Source organism: Nelumbo lutea, chromosome 1 (assembly GCF_056320005.1).
Source record: "Nelumbo lutea isolate HS-2025 chromosome 1, American lotus-T2T, whole genome shotgun sequence".
Lineage (NCBI taxonomy): Eukaryota > Viridiplantae > Streptophyta > Magnoliopsida > Proteales > Nelumbonaceae > Nelumbo > Nelumbo lutea.
This window is the reverse complement of record NC_142684.1, coordinates 172,282,873-172,305,370: the sequence shown is the minus strand read 5'-3', so window position 1 is coordinate 172,305,370 and position 22,498 is coordinate 172,282,873. Positions and strand designations below refer to the sequence as shown.

Below are 22,498 nucleotides of genomic sequence, written 5' to 3'. Positions count from 1 at the left end.
TGTTGATTTTTTATTGGTTCTTTAAGTACAAAATTCAGAAAAAAGTGTTTGAAATGACTATAGTTTATATGATGACTTATAATAGATCTTTTATGGGTAGCAATGTATGGGTGGCAAACAACAGAAAGGAGATAAAGAATAAAATATTCAGAAAACATAAAATATGTTATCAAGGTTTTAGTATTTCCAATTATGATTAAGTGAAGTGATTACCTTAAATGGAATAAATGATAGTATGTGGTAGTGGCCATACAACTATCATGCATCTAAACAAATCAATGTATGATCATATATATAACATATATTTATATATGATATGTACTATAGAGTTGGGCTCAGATTGGGTTGGGTTACCCAAGGGGTCAACCATAACCCAACCCGAAGTAAAGTCGGGTTCATAAATTTCAACCCTAACCTAAGCATCAACCCGACCCGACTTTTTTTCGGGTTGGGTTCGGGCTAACCCGACCCAAGTTGCAGCCTTAGCCTACGTCTATGGGAAAGGAATACAGAGCTGTGCACTCACAACCTCACTCATAGAAAACCCTAAACCCCAAATACACCCAAAGTCTCTCAACTTTCTCACAAGACAAAGACCAAGTATACAAGAGAGAAATCCCCCAAAATACATAACTCTTTGTACTCGGTTTAGATCCATAAGCTGAATATGGATTGGGTTCGTACCGCCACAAGGGCTCCACCCCCACACCCCCAATGGTGATTTGTGGTGGAAGTGTAGGGCTTGGACCGCCATGAAATTTTACCTTCAAGTTTTTCTCAACTTAATTTGGAGCAGGTTCATGAAGCAGGTTGCAACAATGAATTCAAGGCACAACTATAAAAAATCTCCACCTTGGCTTGAATTCTCTCAAGCATAAAAAAAAATAGCAATCTCCCTCCAGCTTCTCCAACAAAAGCCCCAATGGGCAAACTCAAATGTTGCAAACATCAATCAAGTCCAAGCAATGCTTGAACTTAGCCACAATAAGGAACTTTGTTAACATATCAGTTGGGTTATCTGTAGTACCAATCTTCTTCACAATGATATCTCCTTGTTTTACTACATCACAGGCAAAGTGGTACCTTACATCAATGTGCTTCATCCTCTCATGGTACATTTGATCCTTTTTTTGAGAAAATTTAACCAAGATTTATTGAGAATAAAAGGGGGGGGGGACAAGAGGAGATATACAAAACCGGGGGGGGGGAACCCTTGCAAGTTACAAAGGAGGAAGCTTGTCGCTATACAGATGCTCCAAATACACACCAAATTTAGCTAGGCCATCTGCAGTATGATTGTATTCCCTAGGAATCCAAACTAAGTTAACATTCAATCCATCCAAAGAATCCCATGCTTCAGTCAGATAGTGATAAAGTCTCCAAGGGCCCCCTTTTTTGTCTCTTAACCATTTTATTGTATTTGCTGAATCACCTGCAATGATCAATATCTGAATACCCAAATTCTTAATTATCCTGATTCCGGTGAGAGCAACCATCACTTCAGCCTTTGTGGAGTCGGCCCAGCCGATTGGGCCACTAAAAGTCCAGCAGATATTGCCCCTTTCGTCCCTTACTATACCACCAATACCTGCAAAGCCCGGATTGCCTAAGGCACAACCGTCAACATTAAGGGTTATCACACCTTCACTGATGGAAACGGGATGCCTCAAGGGAGTTTGCTGAGGATGAGGCAGAAACAGAAAGGGGTGAATATTTTTGATAATATCATTGACTGAAAGTCCTTTAAATAGGTCTGAATTCACCGACCAAAGGATGCAAAGATAGGTAATATCTGAGATTAACTCCTCCAAGGTTCTGCTTTTATTGTCAAAGATACGGATGTTTATTTCATTCCAAATGCCCCACATTACTGCATGAGGCACTGATTGCCAAAAGACTTTACCCCTTTTACTAAGCCCTATTCCTTGCCATTGGTTCAAGTTGTCCATAATGTGTTCTGGAAAAGCCTAGCTGTACCCTGCTATATTCAAGAAATGGGATCATATCCTTTGAGTGAAGCTGCAATGAAGAAGGATGTGATCTGCAGATTCACCCTCGCTGAGACATAAAATACAAACATGAGGAGAAATGGAGCGCCTTCCCAAAAGCTTTTTCTGAAGGAGATCACAAGTATTAACTTTCTGGAGACAGGCTTCCCATACAAAGAAGCAAATTCTTGAGGGGATGTGGCTGCACCAAATTTTCTTGTAAGGAAAAGAGGGATGCTTTTCTTCAGCAATCAAAGCCCTGAACATAGACTTAGAAAAGAATTCGCCATTTGGGTGAAGGGTCCATATTCGGGTGTCAGAATGAGAGGGGGATATATAGGCATCTTTGAGGGTTTGGATTAAAGCTATTAAATCAGAAATCTCCGAGTCCCTTTGGCGTCTTCTGAGGTGGAGGTCTAAAGAATTCTCGGCGGATTGGTTTGGGAGGCAATTAGAAATAGAGGCTTCTTGGACAAGGGTAAAGTTAAACAACCTAGGGAAAGAGGCATTCAGGGTAGATTCCCCCCTCCAAAGATCTTTCCAGAATTTAATTTTAGAATCATTTCCCACTTTATACCTTATAAAAGGAAAGAAAGAAATATGAATGGAACATATACCTTTCCAAGGATTGATGGCCTTTATCCTGTTCAAATGGAGATTGCTATCCCACCCGTTTGTATTTCGTTCATATTTACTTGAAATGACAACAGTCCAAAGAGCATTAGGCTCTTTCGGAAATCTCTAGAGCCATTTGCCTAGAAGAGAGGAATTTTTCTCTTTACGCTGTCCAATACCCAAACCGCCTTCCTCTTTTGGTCCTTTATCTTATTTGCAGATAAAGATCAGCCTTCCTAATCAAATTAGGAGTTCCTTTGGTCCAAATCTTTATTTGGATCTGGACTCTTTAAGTGGATAAGGATAATCCCTTATCTTATCTGCTGATCCAAATCCCAGATCCGCTCCTATTTAATTAATCTAATTAACCTAGTTCGAAATGGGCTTTTAGGCCCATTAAGCTTTCAGGCTCACTTCCTCTTTAATGCTGGCTAGCTTGGCTCTCTTTGTATGGCGTGGGACCCTATCATTGATCTACACGTTAGCCACATGGGTTCATTCTAGCCTCTGTTACAAGGCGTGTGCGAATTCACTGTTGAATGTAGTGAACCCCTGAGTCCATCACTATGAGCTCTTAATGGGCCCAACATTTACACTAAATGGTCCTTGGGTCCAGCCATCTTATGAAGGCCCAAGGACTGTGGGTAGATGTAAGATTAACCCATTAGGTATAATCCTTAATGGTCTTACACTTAACCTCTAAGCCCATAATGATCAAACACTGTTCGACAAGAGAGGACCTCTCCCTCGGCTGCAAGGTGTAGTGCTACACTCTCTACTCACATGGATTTCGAGAATTAAAACCTTTTGCAAACATTTTGAAACCATAATATATATATATATATATATGTATATCTCTATATAAATATATTTTGCAAAACAAATTTCAACGGTTGAAATCAGCTGCCGACAGTTTAGGTTTCCATTAGAGAGAGTGCATCCCCGATCATTCACTTTGTCTGACAAAGGGACTGATCCTGTCACTATGATCACCCACTCAGATGAATTTTCGGACTGCCCCAACATACCCAGGTTTTGACCACCTGTAAGGATCTCATTGATTGGCATATCAAAGACAGCCCAATCCGACACCTAGTGCAGTATCATAATCAAGTCTAGGGGTCAGGTGTAACATTCCAATTTTGCCCATCTATCTCCAAGGTCCAGGGCAATACTGGAATATTGGTCCGATTCAGGGTTTCAAGAAAACCCACATTGCATGTACCTCAGGTCTCACCCTGGCAGCTGAGACAAGGCACCCTAACCAACTTGGCAGTACACCAGTGTCAACCTTGGTAGGATAAATCTCCCCAGATCTATCCAACGGCTGTAAAGATTCTAAACTAACACGAGTCTCATATGTGTCCAGTTTAAGGGTATTACACAGAAACACACCATAATAACATGAATCAAATATGTACTTTATTCATTTACAACATCTCGAAAGTGCTCAAACCAAGCCCTGGGTGCCTGTTTCAGACCATATAGGGATTTCTTTAGGTGACAGACACGTGAAGAATCACTACAATATCCAGGTGGAGGCTTCATGTAGACTGTTTCCTTCAGTTGACCATGAAGAAAAGCATTCTTCACGTCTAATTGGTAGATAGTCCAGGAATGAACAACAGATAAGGCTAGAAGAGCCCGAACTATGGTGATTTTAGCAACTGGGGCAAAAGTTTCTTCATAATCAATCCCATATTTCTGACTGTATCCTTAGGCAACTAACCCAGCCTTATATTCCGAATACGACAAATAGTAGGGTCATAACACAAGAATCCTTTGTGGTCAGGACTATATCCCAAAAAGGCACACGTAGCAAACTGAGCAGTTAATTTAGAATGTTCATGAACAGGAAGATGTACAAAACAAAGACAACCTAAAACATGAAGACTGGAGAAATCTGGGGGATGACCAAAAAGTTTTTGGAAGGGAGAAGTGTTGCCAAGAACAAAAGAAGGAAGATAGTTGATCAAATACACAATTGTACTGGCTGCTTCTACCCAAAATGAAGTCGGAGCGTGGGATTCATGTAGTAATGTCCGCATAACACTGAGGATATGTCCATTCTTTCATTCAGCTACACCATTTTGTTGAGTGTCTGGATAGTTGCGTTGAGATTGAATTCCATAACTCCTCAAGTAGGCCTGAAAGTCTCTGTCTCTATATTGTCCCCTTGAATCTGAATGGAGGATACTCACATTACACTTGAAGCGAGTTTGCACCATAGTATGGAATAATTTAAATGTCGCAAAGACCTCTGATTTGTTCCTAGAAAATAAATCCGAGTGTATCTAGTACAATCATTTATAAACAATACAAAGTATTTGTATTCTAATCGTGAAGTAATGGAGGCAGACCAAACATCACTATGTATTACCTCAAAAGGTTTAGCGGCATGCTCAGAAGTGTGAAGAAAAGGTAAAACATGACTTTTACTCAAACAACAAGCAGTGCAAGAAACATCAAAAGTATGAACAAGAGAAATTTTATTCTTAATTAAACTAGAATCAAACAAAAACTTCAAGTTTTGAGAATATGGATGACCTAATCGTTTATGCCATAAATCCCAAACATTATTTCTATAACTGAACAGAGAATCAAACCTAGAACTAAGGTAAGTTGAGGATGTTTCTAATTGAGACTTATCGAACTCCAGCGCAGACGGCCTAGCCTACGCCCCTTCCTTTTCACCTTTCCAGTGTACCGGTCCTGTATCAAGCAATCATCATGAGAAAAGGTGAGAACATTTCCTTCATCAACAAGTTGACTAACAGAAATCAGATTGGTAGTAAGGTTGGGTACTAAGAGGGTTTTTGAGAGAGGGAAGGACATAGTGGGTAACAGTTTAAGGGATGAGTATTACTACCAATAATGTCTAACTTTTCACCATTGGCAGTAATAATGTGTTTATGGTGAGCCTCAGTAGACGGATTTGGTTGATTGAGGTAGGCTCCTGTCATATGATTGGTGGCACCTGAATCTATAATCCAAGCATATGGAGGGGAAGAAGAATTTGCAGAGAACTTACTAGACAAGCCAATAGCAGAAAAAGTAGAGGAAACAGCAGAGGATACCAATTGCCGAACATTTTCTTCATTCATAGATCCAGTGGAATCACTTTTCACTAAAGAATCACCCTTAGTGGACACAATGTTAGTTGCCTGTGCATCTGTTACTTGATAGGCCTGAGGTTGAGTTTTTTCTAAGAATCCTTTGCTGGTCAGATTGGACAATTTGGAATTATATGACCATGTTGCTTGTAATAGGTGCACACATTCTTTTTCTTACAGTGAGAGACAATATGTCCAAAACCCTTACACTCATAACACTGGGTTTTGGAGAAGTCCTTGGACATCTTCTTACCTCCATGAGCAACAAAATCTGTTTCAGCCCCAATTTCAGCCATTTTCTCATCATATCTGGCTGCAATGAGAAGCCTAGTCTCTTCCCTCAGTAGCTCCCCTAAAACAGAATCTAGATCTGGAAGTGTTCCCCTATTCAGAATATTGGACTTGATTATCTCATATTCAGGTCTAAGCCTCATCAAAAACTGAGTTACCTTCCTCTTTTCAAAATGTTTCTGGAGATATTTCACACATTCTGTTGAGTCCAAGGGATCAATATGGACAATTTCGTATTCAGCCCACAAATCAAGAAAACCTGAATAATATTCTTGTATCCTTCTATCTCCTTGGCTGTAGGCAAATATCCCTGATTCTATTTGGTACTGTTTAGATATATTGGACTATTGATAAACTTTCTCTGGATATGAATACATTTCATAGGCTGTTTTCGTTCTTCTCATAGGTACATAAATATGATAATCAATAGAACTAAGAATCCAAGAAACAAGCTTGCCGTTATCTAGTTTCCATTGTTGTAAGGCTTTGACCTCAGTCCTAGTTGGTTTAGTGACAGTCCCATTCAAGTGTCCTTCCAAACCTTTTCCTTCAATATAAAAATCAAAGTGGAATTTCCACATCCCATAATTTTGTCCATTCATCTTCACAGGTATAATATCCCCTCTGTCTGAAGCCATTACAACATAAAACAACAAAAAGAGGGTTCGGCAATAGTCCAAAAAACTAGTTTGAACAGCAATCTACTTTGCCCAAGAATACAAAGTAAAAACTGATCGAAGCAAGCAAGATGAATAGTAATCAAATCCAAGAGAGTCAAAAATTGAGAAAAGAAACCTCTTACTGTCACAAGAGATTGTCTAGGATCCAGCAATAGGAGAAAACTTGATACACAGTCCAAAAGAGATGTATAGATCTCTCTCAAAACTTCATGGATCTCAATGAAAAATTCAGAATATGATGAGGGCTAGGCGGCACTTCATTTCAAATCTTACTGCAAACTGATGTCAAACAAGAGAGATCTAACGAAATCTCTTACTAGATGCATAGAATTCAAAGAAATGGTTCCTGGAAAGATCAAAACAGTCTAGAACCAATTGGCAATGATGATAGTTCTCAAACTGATCAAGAAAGAAGAGAAATGGATTAGAGAGCAGCCTGCCGTGATACCATGTGAACCGAACTGAGAACAAGAGAGAGAAAGTATATTTAGTGGTGTCAAGAATAGTCGACCCCCACCCAAAAGAGCCCCTTTTATATTAAAAGATATGTACAATTACAAGAATGCCCTTATAGGGCTGAAAGATAAAAAGAACAAATAAAATAATAAGAATACTGTACAATAAGGGCTATACTAATAATGTACATCAACATATATCTTCACAGTATGCAAACCATAGCATACATAATACTCCCAATTGCACTGGAATAAGGGACATGAGACATATATCTTTCTTCTTCATCTATCTGTGATGATCAATTAGCTGAAAGTCTGAAGTGGGCTGCAAGAGGAGTACTTACTGGTTTAGCATCTTTCATGCCAAAATTCTCTAGGACCTTCTCAACATACTTTTGTTGTGTCAAATACAACTTCCCTGCTTTTTGGTCCATCTGAATCTCCATGCCTAGAATTTTCTTTACTACACCCAAATCTTTCATTTCAAACTTACCACTCAACTGTGTTTTCAACCTGTTAATCTCAGATATTTCTCTTGTTGCAATAAGTATATCATCAATATAAAGCAGCAAGTATACGAAAGAATCATTTGTAAGTTTCCTGAAATAAACACAACTATTGTACTTGCATTTAGAATACCCAAGAGCCACCATAAAAGAGTCAAATCTTCTAGTCTCTACCATTGTCTAGGAGACTATTTTAAGCTATACAAAGATTTCTTACAAAACCCTCAAGTTGATGCATATAAATCTGTTCATCAAGTTTTCCATGCAAGAAATAACATCTAATTGACATCATTAAAATCAACACATTGTACATGGTTGTAGCCTTTAGCAACCAATCGTGCCTTATATCTAGCATCCTCTATACTTGGAGTACCTGTTTTCCTTTTGAAAAGCGAAAACCCATTTGCATCCAATAATCTTCTTTCCTTTAGGTGGTCTCACCAACTCCCAAGTTTGGTTGTTATGCAAGGATTCGATTTCTTCATGCACAATTGTTAATCACTTAGCGGAATCAATTGGTGAGATTGCTTCTGCATAAGTATTAGGTTCAGTAATATCAACATTTTCTGCAGCTGACAGTGCATAGGTAACCATATCAACATAGCCATATCTTTGAGGTGGTCTAATCTCTCTAGCAATAGAACATTGCTCCTCTTCTTCTTCTTGTACAGGTTCTTTTATCTCAATAGAAATAGACACCTGGACTAATGTAAACTAAGGTGAGGAAGAACTTCTAACTTCTAACCCCACATTCTTTGTTGAACTTTGTGTTTTATCTGCATCACAGGCAATAGAAGACTCCTTCCTCAAGTAAAGCATAACTAAGAAATATACACTTCTTTGCTAACTATGAATTTCGGTGATTTAGGATCAGGACACCACAACCTGTATCCCTTCACACTTAAAACATAACTAAGAAATATACACTTCTTTGTTGTAGGCTCAAGCTTGCCTTCATTAACATGTGCATAAGTTGGACAACTAAATATTTTCAAATTTGAATAATCCGGAGGATTACCAAACCATACCTCTTTTGGAGTCTTACACTCAATGGCAGTAGATGGAGATCGATTTATCAAGTGACAGGCCATATTAATTACTTCTGCCCAAAAATCCTTGGGAAGACTAGCATTTGACAACATGCACCTTGCTTTCTCTAGTAGAGTTCTGTTCATATGTTCTGCAACTCTATTCTACTATGGTGTTTTACAACAATATGATGCCTTACAATGCCTTCATTTTTTGCAGAGCTCATTAAATTCATTTTCACAAAACTCTAAACCATTATCTGTCCTTAGCCGCTTGACCTGCTTTCCTGTTTGCTTCTCAAGCAAGGTTTTCCACTGTTTAAAAGTCACCAATACAACATTCTTATGGTTCAGAAAATAAACCCATACCTTCCTGAAGTAGTCATCAATGATGGTAAGGAGATATTGAGCACTGCCCTTTGATGGAACTTGTGAAGGTTCCCATAGGTCTGAGTGAACATAATCCCGAAAACACAATGGTTTTTTTTTTTGTTCTGTGAATGGCTGTACTGAAACTAGTTCTTTTTTTGTTTCCCAAAAACACAATGTTCACAGAAATTAGGCTTTCCTGTACTTTGGCCACAAAGAAGACCTCTCCTGCTTAATATGTCCTAGCCATTCACTTATATGTCCCCTTTTTTTGTTCCCATAGTCCCCTTTCACTTATATGTCCTTGCCTCATGTGCCATAACTTGGTGGTGTTAGACTTAAATATTGATTATGTTGAAATTGCAACTGAACTTGTGATAGTTATACCTTGTAGCACATATAGACTTCTTGTTCTTGTGCCTTACATCATGACAAGAGCACCCTTATTGACTTTCAAAACTCCTCCTTCAGCTGAATACTTACACCCATTTGCATCTAGAGTGCCAAGAGAGATGAGATTTTTCTTTAAGTCCACTACATGTCGTACATTCATCAATGTTCTCACAACATCATCATGTATTCTGATTCAAACTGTTCCTTTTTCCGCAGTTTTGCAAGAGGCATTATTACCCATCAATACAACTCCACCATCAATAGATTCGTAGGTGGAGAACTAGTTCCTGTTGGGACACATATGGTAGGAACAATCCGAATCTAGAATCCATTCATCCTTGGATCTGGTTTTGTCATCTGTTACTAAGAGAACATCAACATTCTCATCCTCAGCCACACCGGCCTCTACAGAGTTATTCATTTTCTTTTAATCTTTCTTCTATTCATTCTGGTTTTTGTTTTTCAGCTTATAGCATTCTGACTTAATGTGCCCTTTCTTGTGACAATAGTTGCAGGCCAAGTTTTTATGTCTGGATTTTGATTAAGAGTTCTGTTTACTATTTGAGCCCTTATAGTTGCAGGTTTCTTCTACTTCCTGTATAGAGCTTCGTGTGGTCCGTCTTGTCCCAAAATGGCACACATCTTGACTTGCCAAATACTAAAACTGATGCTACCATCGAACTTCTCAATATCAAACTTCATTGATGACATTGCAAGTGCCAAATGAAAAATAGGGTTTTGATACTAGTTTGTTCCACAAAACCCAAAAATACTGATTTAAATGGCACCCAAAAAATGAAAGGAAAACAGAGATAAAGAGAAGCAAGCAAAGAGGATACACAGATTTATGTGGTTTGGCTTATAGCTATGTCCATGGGTGAAGGAGGAGCAGAAATCCACTATGTAATCTGTAATGGAGAGCAATACAGAGATGTGCACTCACAACCTCACTCACAGAAAACCCTAAACCCCAAATACACCTAAAGTCTCTCAACTTTTCTCACAAGACAAAGTCTAAGTATACAAGAGAGAAAACCCCCGAAACACATAACTCTACGCTTCCACCACAAACCACTATGAAATTTTGCCTATGGGTTTTTCTCAACCTAATTCGAAGCGGGTTCATGAGTGGGTCGCAACAAAGAATTCAAGGCACAACCATAACAGTATTGGGGAGTAATTTTATGATAAACTTGTTTTGATTGGTAACAATAAGAAATTTTATTAATAAAGATACATAATATACAGATTTACAAGAGAAAGACAAACAATGGATAACAAGGGGTGAACTTTTTTGGGCTGAATTGTAAATCTGAGATCCTTTGGGGGTCCGCTTCCTCATTTTTAGGGACAGGACCTGCATACTTTCCAAATCTTCCTTGATGAAAAGTTACCATTTCCTATAAAAAAAGATACACAAGAGAAAGGATGTATACCACCATTTTCTATCCAACCATACTATTGGCACTTGTAGGAACACACTGAAATCTGAAATCCAATTCTTCCACTAAGGAATGATTATCCTTAATGTATATCCGTACTTCCAAGTTGCTTGAGCTTTATCCCTTGGTCAAACCACTGCTACCTTTGAATCTCCTTCTACAATGCTAATCTTGTTTTTGTATATATGGTTTTGGGTTATGTGGTTGTGGCTAGCTTAAATCTTGTAATTACTTTGTACATATTAATTTTCAATCAAAGAACATACTTTTTCTGTGGCCTATCAAAAAAATAAGTTCTCATATTTGGAACTCCTTTATGCAGTTTCCATATATAACTTTTCTTGTGATTTTCTTTATGATTTCCACTATTCTTTAGTGGTGCAATTACATATTGGGATCATTTTCATCATCTGCCTTCCCATTTAAGTATGGTCAGTAGCAGATAAATATAAGGAAAGTAGATATCTAACAGCCCAAATTATAGATGTGTGTGTGTGGGTGTAATATATACTGCTTTAATTAGAAAAATGTAAAAAGGGAGGAATCATATTCTATTATTCTGCTTGTATTACGGAAACTAACATAAAACAATGCCACAACCCCTGCTTCAATGTCAGGAAAATATGGCTCAGGCTCTTGATATCTGTCTCAGGCTTCTTGAGAACAACAGATCTTCTGACAGTGTGCGCAAGTGAGTTTTTAAAATGTCTAACATCTTAGATGTCAAGACTTATTAATTTTGGTGTAATTTATGCAATTCTTTTCTCCAGTATTAACTTATTCAAAACAATAATTGTAAGGTTGCTTTTCTCTTTTACTGTTTTTCCCCAGAAAAATAAATCAAACTTCTCTTGATTATTTTGAATCTTTCATCCAGCACTGCTGCAGCTACCTTCAGGCAAGCTGTTGCCTTGATTTTTGATCATGTTGTCTCTGCTGAGTCACTTCCTGCCGGCAAGGTTGGTTCTGGGAGTCACATCTCTCGGACCAGCTCTGTCACTGGTGATGTTAGTCGCAGTATCAACCAATCAGAGTATGTAATCTTTAGTTTTGATAATAAAATCTTAAGTTTAACTTCATTACATGTTTTCTCTGTTTTTATATGCATGTGATGCACACCTGAAAACTGACATTCTCACTAATTTGAAAATTTGAATATTCTTCTCCCTTTAGTATTTTTCCCTTGTTTTTTATTTGTTTACTCAAGCACTGACAGGTCCTTGGAGAGAGAATTTGTCTCCGGACGGCCATTATTGATGCGGGAGAGCCTAAGTAACACAGGAAAACTTGGGCTTCGTTTACTCGAAGACCTGACAGCTCTTGCTGCAGGTGCATCTGTATGTGCTGATTGGGAACTAGTATCTTGCATTCTAGCCAAATTCTGTATTTTATTTTTCGTCTATCTTGATTCATTGTTTATGAAACTCAAAATTCTGTTTAATTATAAAAGGCATTATAGTTTTTATTATATAGTTTTTTTGTTCATTAATTGTGATCCTGGATCAGTAGATATAAATGATAATTATATTTCATCTTTTCTTACTATTAAATAACATGCTTCTATCTTCCTAGGTAATCTGGCTACGTGTCAACTCTCTTCAACGGACATTTGCACTTGATATACTTGAGTGAGAATTCTCTGCACTTCACTTATTAGTGCATTCAGTATGCGGAATAGGACAAACTCATCTGTCAAGTTGTTGTTATTGATCAATCAGATTGGTTATTTTTTAATAGATAAAAATTCAATTGATTTCATTAGAAGCAAATGATAAAGAGTCTGTTACAAGCATCCCAATATGAGGCGCGAGGTGCAGCCTCACTCATTAATACAGAAACATCATAAAGTTACAAGTGGGCCTAGTACAACTCATCCCTAGTTACTCCTTGTTTATCTAGAGAATCAACAAAAGCATTTGCTTCCCTCCCCACCCATTGTATAGTTACATCCATCTGCTGAGTTATCTGTTCCTTTTTTTTCTTTTTTTACAATCATCAAGAAACTCACTGATTAGGCCCCAAATCCTTTCCACTTCCTCTTCCCTCCCTCTCCTATCTTCTAATCTCACAGTCCCATCTCCAACCTCCCTTTTTAACCAATCAGTCTGGGTAGCTGGTGTGCCTGTTTCAGGCAGAGCATACATATCAGTAGCCAAAACTGAAAGGACACGCTTACTTGGAGACGTTGGATGAGGATCGAAGACAAGTGTGGTTGGGAAGTCCTGTTTGGAGCCCAGCATATCGGAATCAGCCCCTGAAATTTGGCTGTGTTGAGTGGGAGTGGGATTATTAACAGTTCTGGTTGTGCCAATCACCTTTTCAAGTACATCCTTCTCTATTGCCTCCATACTCATCTTCAAAGTCTCCTCTTGACTCACTTCCCGTGCATCCTGTTCTTGCTGGAACACTGGAGGTAATCTCTCTAAGTCAGGGGAGGGTGTCGTCTGCTCAAAAGCCCAGGCCCATTTTTCTCAATACCCATCACGTGATTACTTAAAGTGCCACGTGGTGGGTTATTAACCTTTGACCCTAATAGCTCAGTTCTGTTCAAGTCTGATACACCAGCTGGCTGACCCACCCCTTTTGAAATTTGAATTTGGGATTGTTTCACACGTCGAGGCCCACTGGTCAGAGCCTCAGCATAAGACCAGCCGTGTGTCTCATCCCTTTCTTTCCTTGCCTTATAAACTTCTTCCTCTTTTAGTTCACCTTTTCCTCTCCCCAGATTTTGCTTTGCCATTTCAGTGTAATTTCCTTTCTCCTTTCCTGCATCCACTTGACTTCTTCCACGTAACCATTCTTCTTCTACCTTCTCATCTTCTTCCCTTCTTACCTCACTCCATAGCTCAGCTTCAATGGCTGTAACTAGCCAGGCTGAATAAAAGATTCCATCAACCAGTACTTTTACTGAATGTGGGATATCTTCCAAGTTTACATTACTCAAACATACTGCAGCTGAATAGAGGTCTTTAACAAAAAAGCCCTCTAGCCTTGCTTTGTACAGAGTTGCTATTGAGACAAAAACATCTGAAATCCATGGGTGAAACGGTAGCCCCAAGATTCGAACAATTACTTTGTCCCTCGCGTGCAGATCCTTAGAGTTAGAATGAGGAGTCCATTTTGAAACAGTCACAGAGGCTGACTCCAATTGACAACACAGCCTGGAGTTCCATTTTTTCTTCTACTAACTCTAGAAGGGCCTTACACTTTTCAAAGGGGGTTAAAATAATAGTACTGTTTAACTTCAGCTTCCTTAGTAACTCTTCAGAAATTCTCTTCCAGTCCTTAGGTGGGGCTGTTAAGGTAACAATAAATTTCTTCTCCCAGTCATTCTTGTGCATGTTGCAAACCATTCTACAGTCCTTTGCTGCTTGAGCCATGACCTGCATTTCTGTTACCTCTTCTGGCAGTTCTTCTGCTCCCTCACTGTAGAGTTTCCTTAAAGCCCCTGTGTTTCTTCTACTAGTTCCCTTCTACTTTCTTTTCTAGCTTCCTCCCATGTAATGAAGTCCTTCAAAATTCCTGAAACTTCTTCCCAGCCATTCCACTTCTTACCTTCAGGGCAGCAGACCATCTGCTTTTTTCCTTCCCCAAAGAATTCCATAAGCACCATGTACCTTCCTTTAGGATTCTCCCTTCTTTCTGCTATATTACCTCCTGCCATTAATCTCAATTGAATCTTTGTATTCAGACTTCCTACTCACCTGAACAGCATCTTCCATGAAAGTCTGAAACCACACCAATGCTTCTTCCCCTACCAGCAACACCATGGCCATATTAATTTCTCTGATTTTTAAAGCTTTCTTCCCTTTCACTCTGTAACTTTCAAATGGGAACTGCTTTGCTTCCACCCTTAGAGATCTTCTTCGAACCTCAGTCTTCTGAAACCTCCCTTCCTCCATTTTCAACCCCCCTGTTCCTCTGCTTTGATCAATCAGATTGTTAGTAATGTTCCTTTTTTGGTAATAAATAAAAAGAAAAATTTATTAATAAAAGAAGGAAGTGCACTAGATTTGGTGATGAGATATCACCACAAATTTTTCCAGCAATACAATTTTAACAAAAAAAACATCTAGAAAAAACACAAAAACAATACTCTTCTTTAATCTAATTCAAAAAGAGACCAAAAACCATATCCGAGATCTTCTTTTGACACTCCTTCAAATTCTGGAAGTATGACAATCCAATCCATACTTCTTCCACAAAATATTGCATCTTGATCTCTTCCTCAAGCCTTGTCTTCAAGAAACCGTTTATTTCTCCCTTCCAAATTTCCTATAAAATGACAAAGGGGGCGCAGATCCATTTAGTATTCCCATGTAATGTAGGTCAGTGAGCAAAGATCACTCCTGGGTATCTAGGATCAAAGAAATCCATTTTGAATAGACCAAAAAAGAACTCCCAGATGAACTTCGAATAGCAACATCCAGAACAGAGATGAACTCCCAGATGAACTTTGCATAAGTAGCATCTACCATCCTATTAGATGCCCTATGTTGAATATGATCCAACACGAGGATACTGTCCAAAGCCACCAGCCATGCAAATGCTTCAACCTTCGGTGGAATAGGATTTCCCAAACTCCTTTTATTGACCTTCCAAGTTCTGTTTAAAAGTGCTTGTTGAAATTCTTGTGCATAATGTCTCACATCTCCCAAATATTGTCTCGATGGAAGGGTGGCCACCATGAAATTTTATTGATATGCGAAAAAGATAAGCCTTTGGGGAGGGGGTGGTGGTGGACAAAAGCCTTACCCCTCCAAAAACCTATTCCAGATGATTCTCAGCTCGTAAACTATACAAGAAAGTCTGAGATCTTTAAGAAATCAACAAACTCCCAAATATTGTATCTTGTTTTTGTTTTAATAAAAAAATTATTCTTATTTCAAAAGAAAAAAAAAAAGAATCCCCACTGAAAGTTTTGCTGATGTTGCTCATTCATTCATCTTAAGAAAATATCTTCTTAAAAGGCAAATAAAATTATAAAGTCATTATTTTTTTTGTGTGAAAATTAAGAATTTAAGACCCTAACATGGACTTGTTTGGGCTTGCCTCGAGGGGCGTGGCACAAAGGCGGCTTGTAGAATCTGGAATGTAATATGTTTTACATCACATTAGCTACTTCAAGTAATGCAATTGAGGAAAAAAGAGATTGTGGGTTTCACATGCTTGAAAATGTTTTATATGTTTAATCTTATTTTTAAATTTTCATTCGAGTACACTTTACATGTTATGTTTATGTATTTTAATTTTAGATAATAGGTATTTTAGAGCATTTATTTTAAAATTTAAGTTTATATTTTTTATTAGTATTATGTTTAATATTTTTGATATTTTACATAATTTTTTGAATTTTCTGACAACTTTTTTTTTTTAGCAATTTTTGTATTTTTGTGCCTTTCTTCAAAATGGCACACGCCTCAGGTGCAAATTGGCCCTTGTGCCTTTCTTGCGCCTTGCCCTTTTAAAACACTGTGACAGATATGGGTTCCCCTTGGGGAGCCAAATCCTCAAAATTCTTTACTTAGAAGTATTTTTTGGAAAAAATATTTACTTAAAATAAAGGAAAATTTTATTATTTATAGAAGTTAGCCAAATGTTTGGACAAAATGGAAGTATTACATATTTTTATTACTATTTTTTGAGGTGCAATCTCCTGTAGCTGAGATTATGACTCTTGATTTTGTCTTTGAAGTTGCTTTCTTTCCCGTAAACTGCTCTCAACTCTGCAGCAATATTAGCTTGGGACAAGAAGAAGAAACCAGAATATCTCTGTAACAAAACTGAATCACATAGCATAAACGCTCCTATCCATCCAGCTGCTGCTAATTTTGGTACTTCGGAGTTTCTGCATCAGTCCAAACCCTCATTACAAATCTATATCTTACAAATCAAATCTCCTAGATCACTATCTCATAAAATCATTGACTCCTAATGCTCCTTTATCTTGCTAAAAGGCTGCACAAACAGTTACGTTAATTTATTCTCTTATTCACTCTCCTTGCAAATTTGAATCTTTAGCCACTCTTTATTCATTGTGTTTTCCCCTCTTATCAATTTTTTTTTGATTTCTTTTTGAAGGGCTACACAGGGGGGGTAGCCCATCCCCAACCCATAACACCCCCAACCCAGGTGCAGGCGGGATTCGATCCCAAGTCTCCGCTATGACCTGTAGAAGACTTTACCAACCAGCTGGTTTCAATAACTTAAATTCAACTCTCTTCCCATGCCCCACCTCAGTGTGTGTATACATGTTAATGTTTTATTTAAATCAAGGTTTAAAATGTCGATGTTGATGGAAATGTCGCTTACCAAAATATAGGACATATGTCGGAAATGTCAAGGGGAAATATTGTAAACATTAGAGACATTGTGGAAATATTATGAAATGTGGAAATATGCAAAGATATTTTATAAAATGATAAAAGAAGCATTAATACATATTTCTAGACTATTATCTTATTCCCAAGCATTATATAAAGCTAAGAAACTAAGATCAATAACAAATTAGTAAATGATGATTTACTGATTTATTATGCATTTTGATGTTTTTACAAGGTTATCTGATATTTTCTTTTCTTATTTTTAATTCTGATTTATTATAAATTCTAATATATTTATTTCACACTAGTAAATAGAAATACATATATTCTGATTTTTTAAATATTAAGTTATAATACATTATGTTTTGCTATAAATTTAATAAACTGATTCTTTTTTTTGTAGTATTAAGATTATGATAAATTCTGATTTCTTATAAAACTTAATGAATTTATTGTGATATTTAATACTAAATTTATAATAAATTATGATTTAGTATAAAATTTATTCTGATTTTTTTATATTAAATGTAGAATAAGGTTTATTATAAAATTTAATAAACATTTTCTGATTTTAATAAATATTTTAAAAATACTAACTAGTTAATATTTTATTAGTTGAAAAATATTTTATGTTTTATATTATAAAGTAAATAATTTATTCTTTTGTTTTTATATTTTGTTAATTATTTTTATAAATATTTTATTTGAAATTTTAAATAGAAATTATTAATGGAATAATCTATATTAATATACTGTATTATATTAATATAATATACTAATATATTATATTTTTAATGTACATTAGTCGACATCTTGTCGACATTAGTTGACATCTTGACGATATAATAGGAAAAATTGTATTTTTTTTGGTTATTTGGACCGACATAATGTAATTTTTATACTACCATCCACTTTCATGTCGGTGGGCCTTGACATCGACATATGTCGGGCGACATTAGTGACATTTGGCGACATTTGAAACCATGATTTAAATAGGTTTCTTCTTCTGTTTTCTCAATGACTCAATGTCTGTTCTAGGAATAGGTCTTTCACACTCATGTTGGATCTTCCCTCATTACCAGGTAAAATGTGAGGTATGATTTTCTTTATAAGAATTGTATACCTCTGTGTATTTAAGTTGAAATGTGAGAAGGTATACAACTCTCAACATTTGAGGCCAAGGTTGAGTTGTACTTCTCACTGCCTTGCCTAATAGCCTTTTCAAACCATACCCTGTAGTTATTAAACAGAATGTAAAAGAGTCCATAAACACATTAACAACCTTTAAACCCTAATTTCTTTCTGGAGTTGTGCTTTGTGAAGTGAAGCTGCTGATGTTATGGGGAAGCAATTTTTCTTTGTAATCATAAAATCAGCTTGCAAATCCAATTAAGATTGTCAAGATCATCATTTGTTCTATTGTATTATTGGAAGTATTGCAGGAAACTAAATGCCTTAATTTGATATTTACCCTTTCTTCTCTTTTTGTTACTAATAAGTGCTAATTATGCAGATTCATTCTGTCAAATTATGTGTCTATCTTTAGAACCTTGGTTGCATATGAACAGGTGGTTATTTCAATGACTTGATAACATACTGTTGAGTTGGCCTGTAATACTATCAAAATCTTCTTACTTTACAATGGTTCTGTGGGAATTCTTTAGGTCTTACGTCATCAGATATGTTCACTTCTCATGACTAACCTTCGTACCAATGTTGAGGTAATTTAAAATTTAACTTCATGGTGGTTAGAACTTTTTGATAAATTAGAGGTGTTGAGCCATGCATGCTGATTTTAGAGGGATTACTTTCTGTATTGTTAATTTTTCTGCCCCTTGTAATTAATGTTAAATCAGGTTGAAGGGGAAGCAGGAGAACCATCATTCCGTCGATTGGTCTTGCGGTCAGTTGCCCATGTTATAAGGCTTTATAGTACGTCTCTTATCACTGAATGTGAGGTATGATTCTTTATCAAAGTTCTTTTCTCAATCAATTAATCTGAATTGTGATATGAGAATCAATTAAATTGAATAATGAATATGCTCATAGTTTCCAATACCAAAAATGCTTTTTGAGTTTTCATTGTGGTAGTCTAGCTGTACATGTTTCATGTGTAGCCATGCGATTGTGTTGTTTGATAACAAATTCTTATTTTGATCAGTAAGTATCAACATTTTATTAAAGGATGAACCTTGTGGAAAATATGTGATTATTGTTAAGGTGGATCACTTTTATCAAAACCATTCTTTAACTTTCTGGTGTAATTTTAGTTTTCATTTTCTAAGTTGAGGACATGGTTTTAAATGTCTATGTTTCCTAATTTTCCAACATATTTTCATTTTCATTTTCATGGGCACCAAAACAAAATATTATCAAAATATATTTTGACATATTCCCAGGTGCATTGGAATCTTTTATTTTGTTTTTAAGAAGTTTTACTATGTTATATCAATATAAGGTTTTCATTTTATATGTACATGGATGCTATCCAACAGTTTTTTTTTAATATGATTATGTTCTTCAAGCTTATCATTATAGAAGATTGTTTACTTATATATTTTTAATTTACAATTCATTATAAGATATAGTTGGTTTTTTTAATATTTTAACCCCTTATGAAGAGTAAATAATATAATAGCTTAAGAAATATATTCATGTTAAATTCTAACTTTTATATTAAATTGGACAAAAATAAAATAATATTTAGAACTAAAATATTAAATTGCGGGTATTAACCTTTAAATTTATCCTAAGTGGAGGAAGATGCCATTATTAAAATGGTGTAATCATGTTGTAATGATATAATTATTTAAAAGCGTATATCCTTTTATAATTTTAAACCTTGAAATTTATAACTTTAAGAAAATGGTAACCAAATTTCTAATTTTACAACATATTTCTTATTTTTAAATAGTATATATTTCCCTCAAAATTGACAGTTAAAACCTTGGTTTGGTATGGCTGTTTTTGGTTGACTGATTTAGTTTTTGGAAAGTATTTGTGAAGTAGAAAGGTGGGCCCACTTGGATTTTAGGAATCCAAGATTAAAGAACAAGGTTGTTTAGAGGTTTGAGAATGACAAGTTCTCTCAAGATTCCTGACAGAGTAGGTGTTGTGTACAAGGTTGACCTTTGCAATTATGATAATTTCTCACTGAGTTTCAATAAAATGTGTTGTTGATGAAGGAAGAAGAAAGAAGGAGGGATCTGACTGGTGATTCTGTCATTAGATTCATATCAGGGAGGAGTCCAGAGACTTCATTGTGACTGTGAGATCTTTCTCCAACTTTCTAGCCAGACTTGAGGATCAGTCTGTACCTGTTAATATTATTTGGTGCATGATCATTCCTTCAAAAGTTGGCTTCTTTTTGTAGTCGATCAAGACTACAGTCAGTCTTGAATTCCAAAAGATTTCAGATTGAGAAAAGTAGAAGAAAGAGGGAGAAGAAAGCAGAAGTACACAAGGGTTTTGAAAGGAGGGACAGATTGAATAATTCTGCCACCGCCACTCTCTCAATATTTATAGGCTATGTTCACTAAATGTAGGAAAGGGCAGAATTGCCCTTAATGCGTACATGGCAAATAAAACAAATAATAAACTTAAATAACAAGCTGTTTAAGATAACTACTAACTAACACTGACATAACTAACAAAGGTTACATGTGCTGTCATACGAACACAGTGGGGACCACAGCTGTAGGGCCCACATCAGTGTTCTCTACACTCCCCCTCAAGTTGGGAATAGATATTTGTCATTCCCAACTTGAATAGGTCTGCCTCTAACTTCTTCCTTGGAACAGCCTTGGTGAGAAGATTTGCGAGTTGCATGTTGGAGGTGATATACGGGAGACACACTTCTTGTGATGAGACCTTTTCTCTGACAAAATGTCGATCAACTTCGATATGTTTAGTTCTGTCATGCTGCACCGGATTGTGAGCTATATTAATAGCCACCTGATTATCACAATACAGCATCAAGGGCTTCTCATAATCAATACCCAACTCTTCAAGTAGTGATTTCTACCATAGGATTTCAGCCACTCTGTTAGCCATTGACCTGTATTCAGCTTTGGCACTAGAGTGGGAAACAACATTTTGTTTCTTACTCCTCCAAGAGACAAGGTTACCTCCTACAAGGGCACAATATCCAGAGGTAGACCTCCTGTCATCAGCACTCCCAGCCTAATCAGCATCTGTATAGGCCTCTACCTTCATGTGATTATTGTTCTTGAACAGTATACCTCTATCTGGGCATCTCTTCAAGTATGCTACTCTCAACTGCAAGAAGATGAGTAGTTCTAGGGGAATGCATGTACTGGTTGACAACACTAACTGCATAACTGATATCTGGCCGTGTGAGGCAGAGATATAGGAACTTTCCATCCAATCGTTGGAACATAACTTTGTCTTCAAGAGGCTCTCCACCCTCTGCACTGATCTTGTGGTTCTGTTCAATGGGTGTATCGGCAGGCTTGACACCTAACTTTCTAGTTTCTGCCAACAGATCTAGAACATATTTCCTTTGAGAGATAAAGATCCTCTATTTAGATCTAACAACCTCAATACCCAAAAAATATCGCAGTGCACCAAGATCTTTCACTTCAAACTCTTGATGAAGGAGTTGTTTGAGGGACTCAATCTCACTATTATTATTCCCTGTCACTACAATATCATCCACATATACAGCAAGCAAGGTCAAAGAAGAGTTCACTCTTTTAACGAACAGTGTATGATCTGACTGGGCCTGTACATAGCCGAATTTTCCAAGGGCTAGTCTGAATCTATCAAACCAAGCTTTAGGGGACTGCTTTAATCCATACAATGCCTTATTCAGTCGGCAAACCTTCTTACCTGTCTCTGTATCATAGAATCCAGGGGGCAATTGCATGTAAACCTCTTCCTGTAAGTCTCCATTCAGAAAGGCATTTTTAATGTCCATCTGGAACAAGGGCCAAGAGTAACTTGTTGCAAGGGCTAATAGAACTCGAATAGTGGTCATCTTGGCTACTGGGGCAAAAGTCTCCAAGTAGTCTATACCATAAGTCTGAGTAAACCCTTTTGCAACCAATCCGGCTTTGTACCTTTCAATGGAGCCATCAGCATTATGTTTCATAGTAAATACCCATCTACATCCAACTGGTTTCTTTCCTTTGGGTAGGTCAACTAGCTCTCAAGTATTATTTTTCAAAAGGGCATCCATTTCAACTTTCATTGCATCTTTCCACTTTGGAACTAGTAAGGCTTCTTGCACTGTTCTGGGGATATGAATATCAACAATGGAAGTGAGAAAGGACC

The 22,498-nt window shown here is 36.8% G+C and overlaps 1 protein-coding gene across 1 annotated transcript in view; it reads left to right on the top strand.

Moving 5' to 3' along the window:
- LOC148879219 (ARM repeat superfamily protein) overlaps positions 1-22,498 on the top strand; it is a 129,608-nt gene that overhangs the window by 7,282 nt on the left and 99,828 nt on the right. Inside the window, exons 3-9 of the mRNA XM_088974156.1 lie at positions 11,498-11,571; positions 11,758-11,913; positions 12,097-12,217; positions 12,453-12,508; positions 18,717-18,771; positions 18,868-18,924; positions 19,060-19,161. Of these exons, the coding sequence (XP_088830282.1) occupies positions 11,498-11,571; positions 11,758-11,913; positions 12,097-12,217; positions 12,453-12,508; positions 18,717-18,771; positions 18,868-18,924; positions 19,060-19,161 (621 nt within the window). The remainder of the gene's footprint in view (positions 1-11,497; positions 11,572-11,757; positions 11,914-12,096; positions 12,218-12,452; positions 12,509-18,716; positions 18,772-18,867; positions 18,925-19,059; positions 19,162-22,498) is intronic.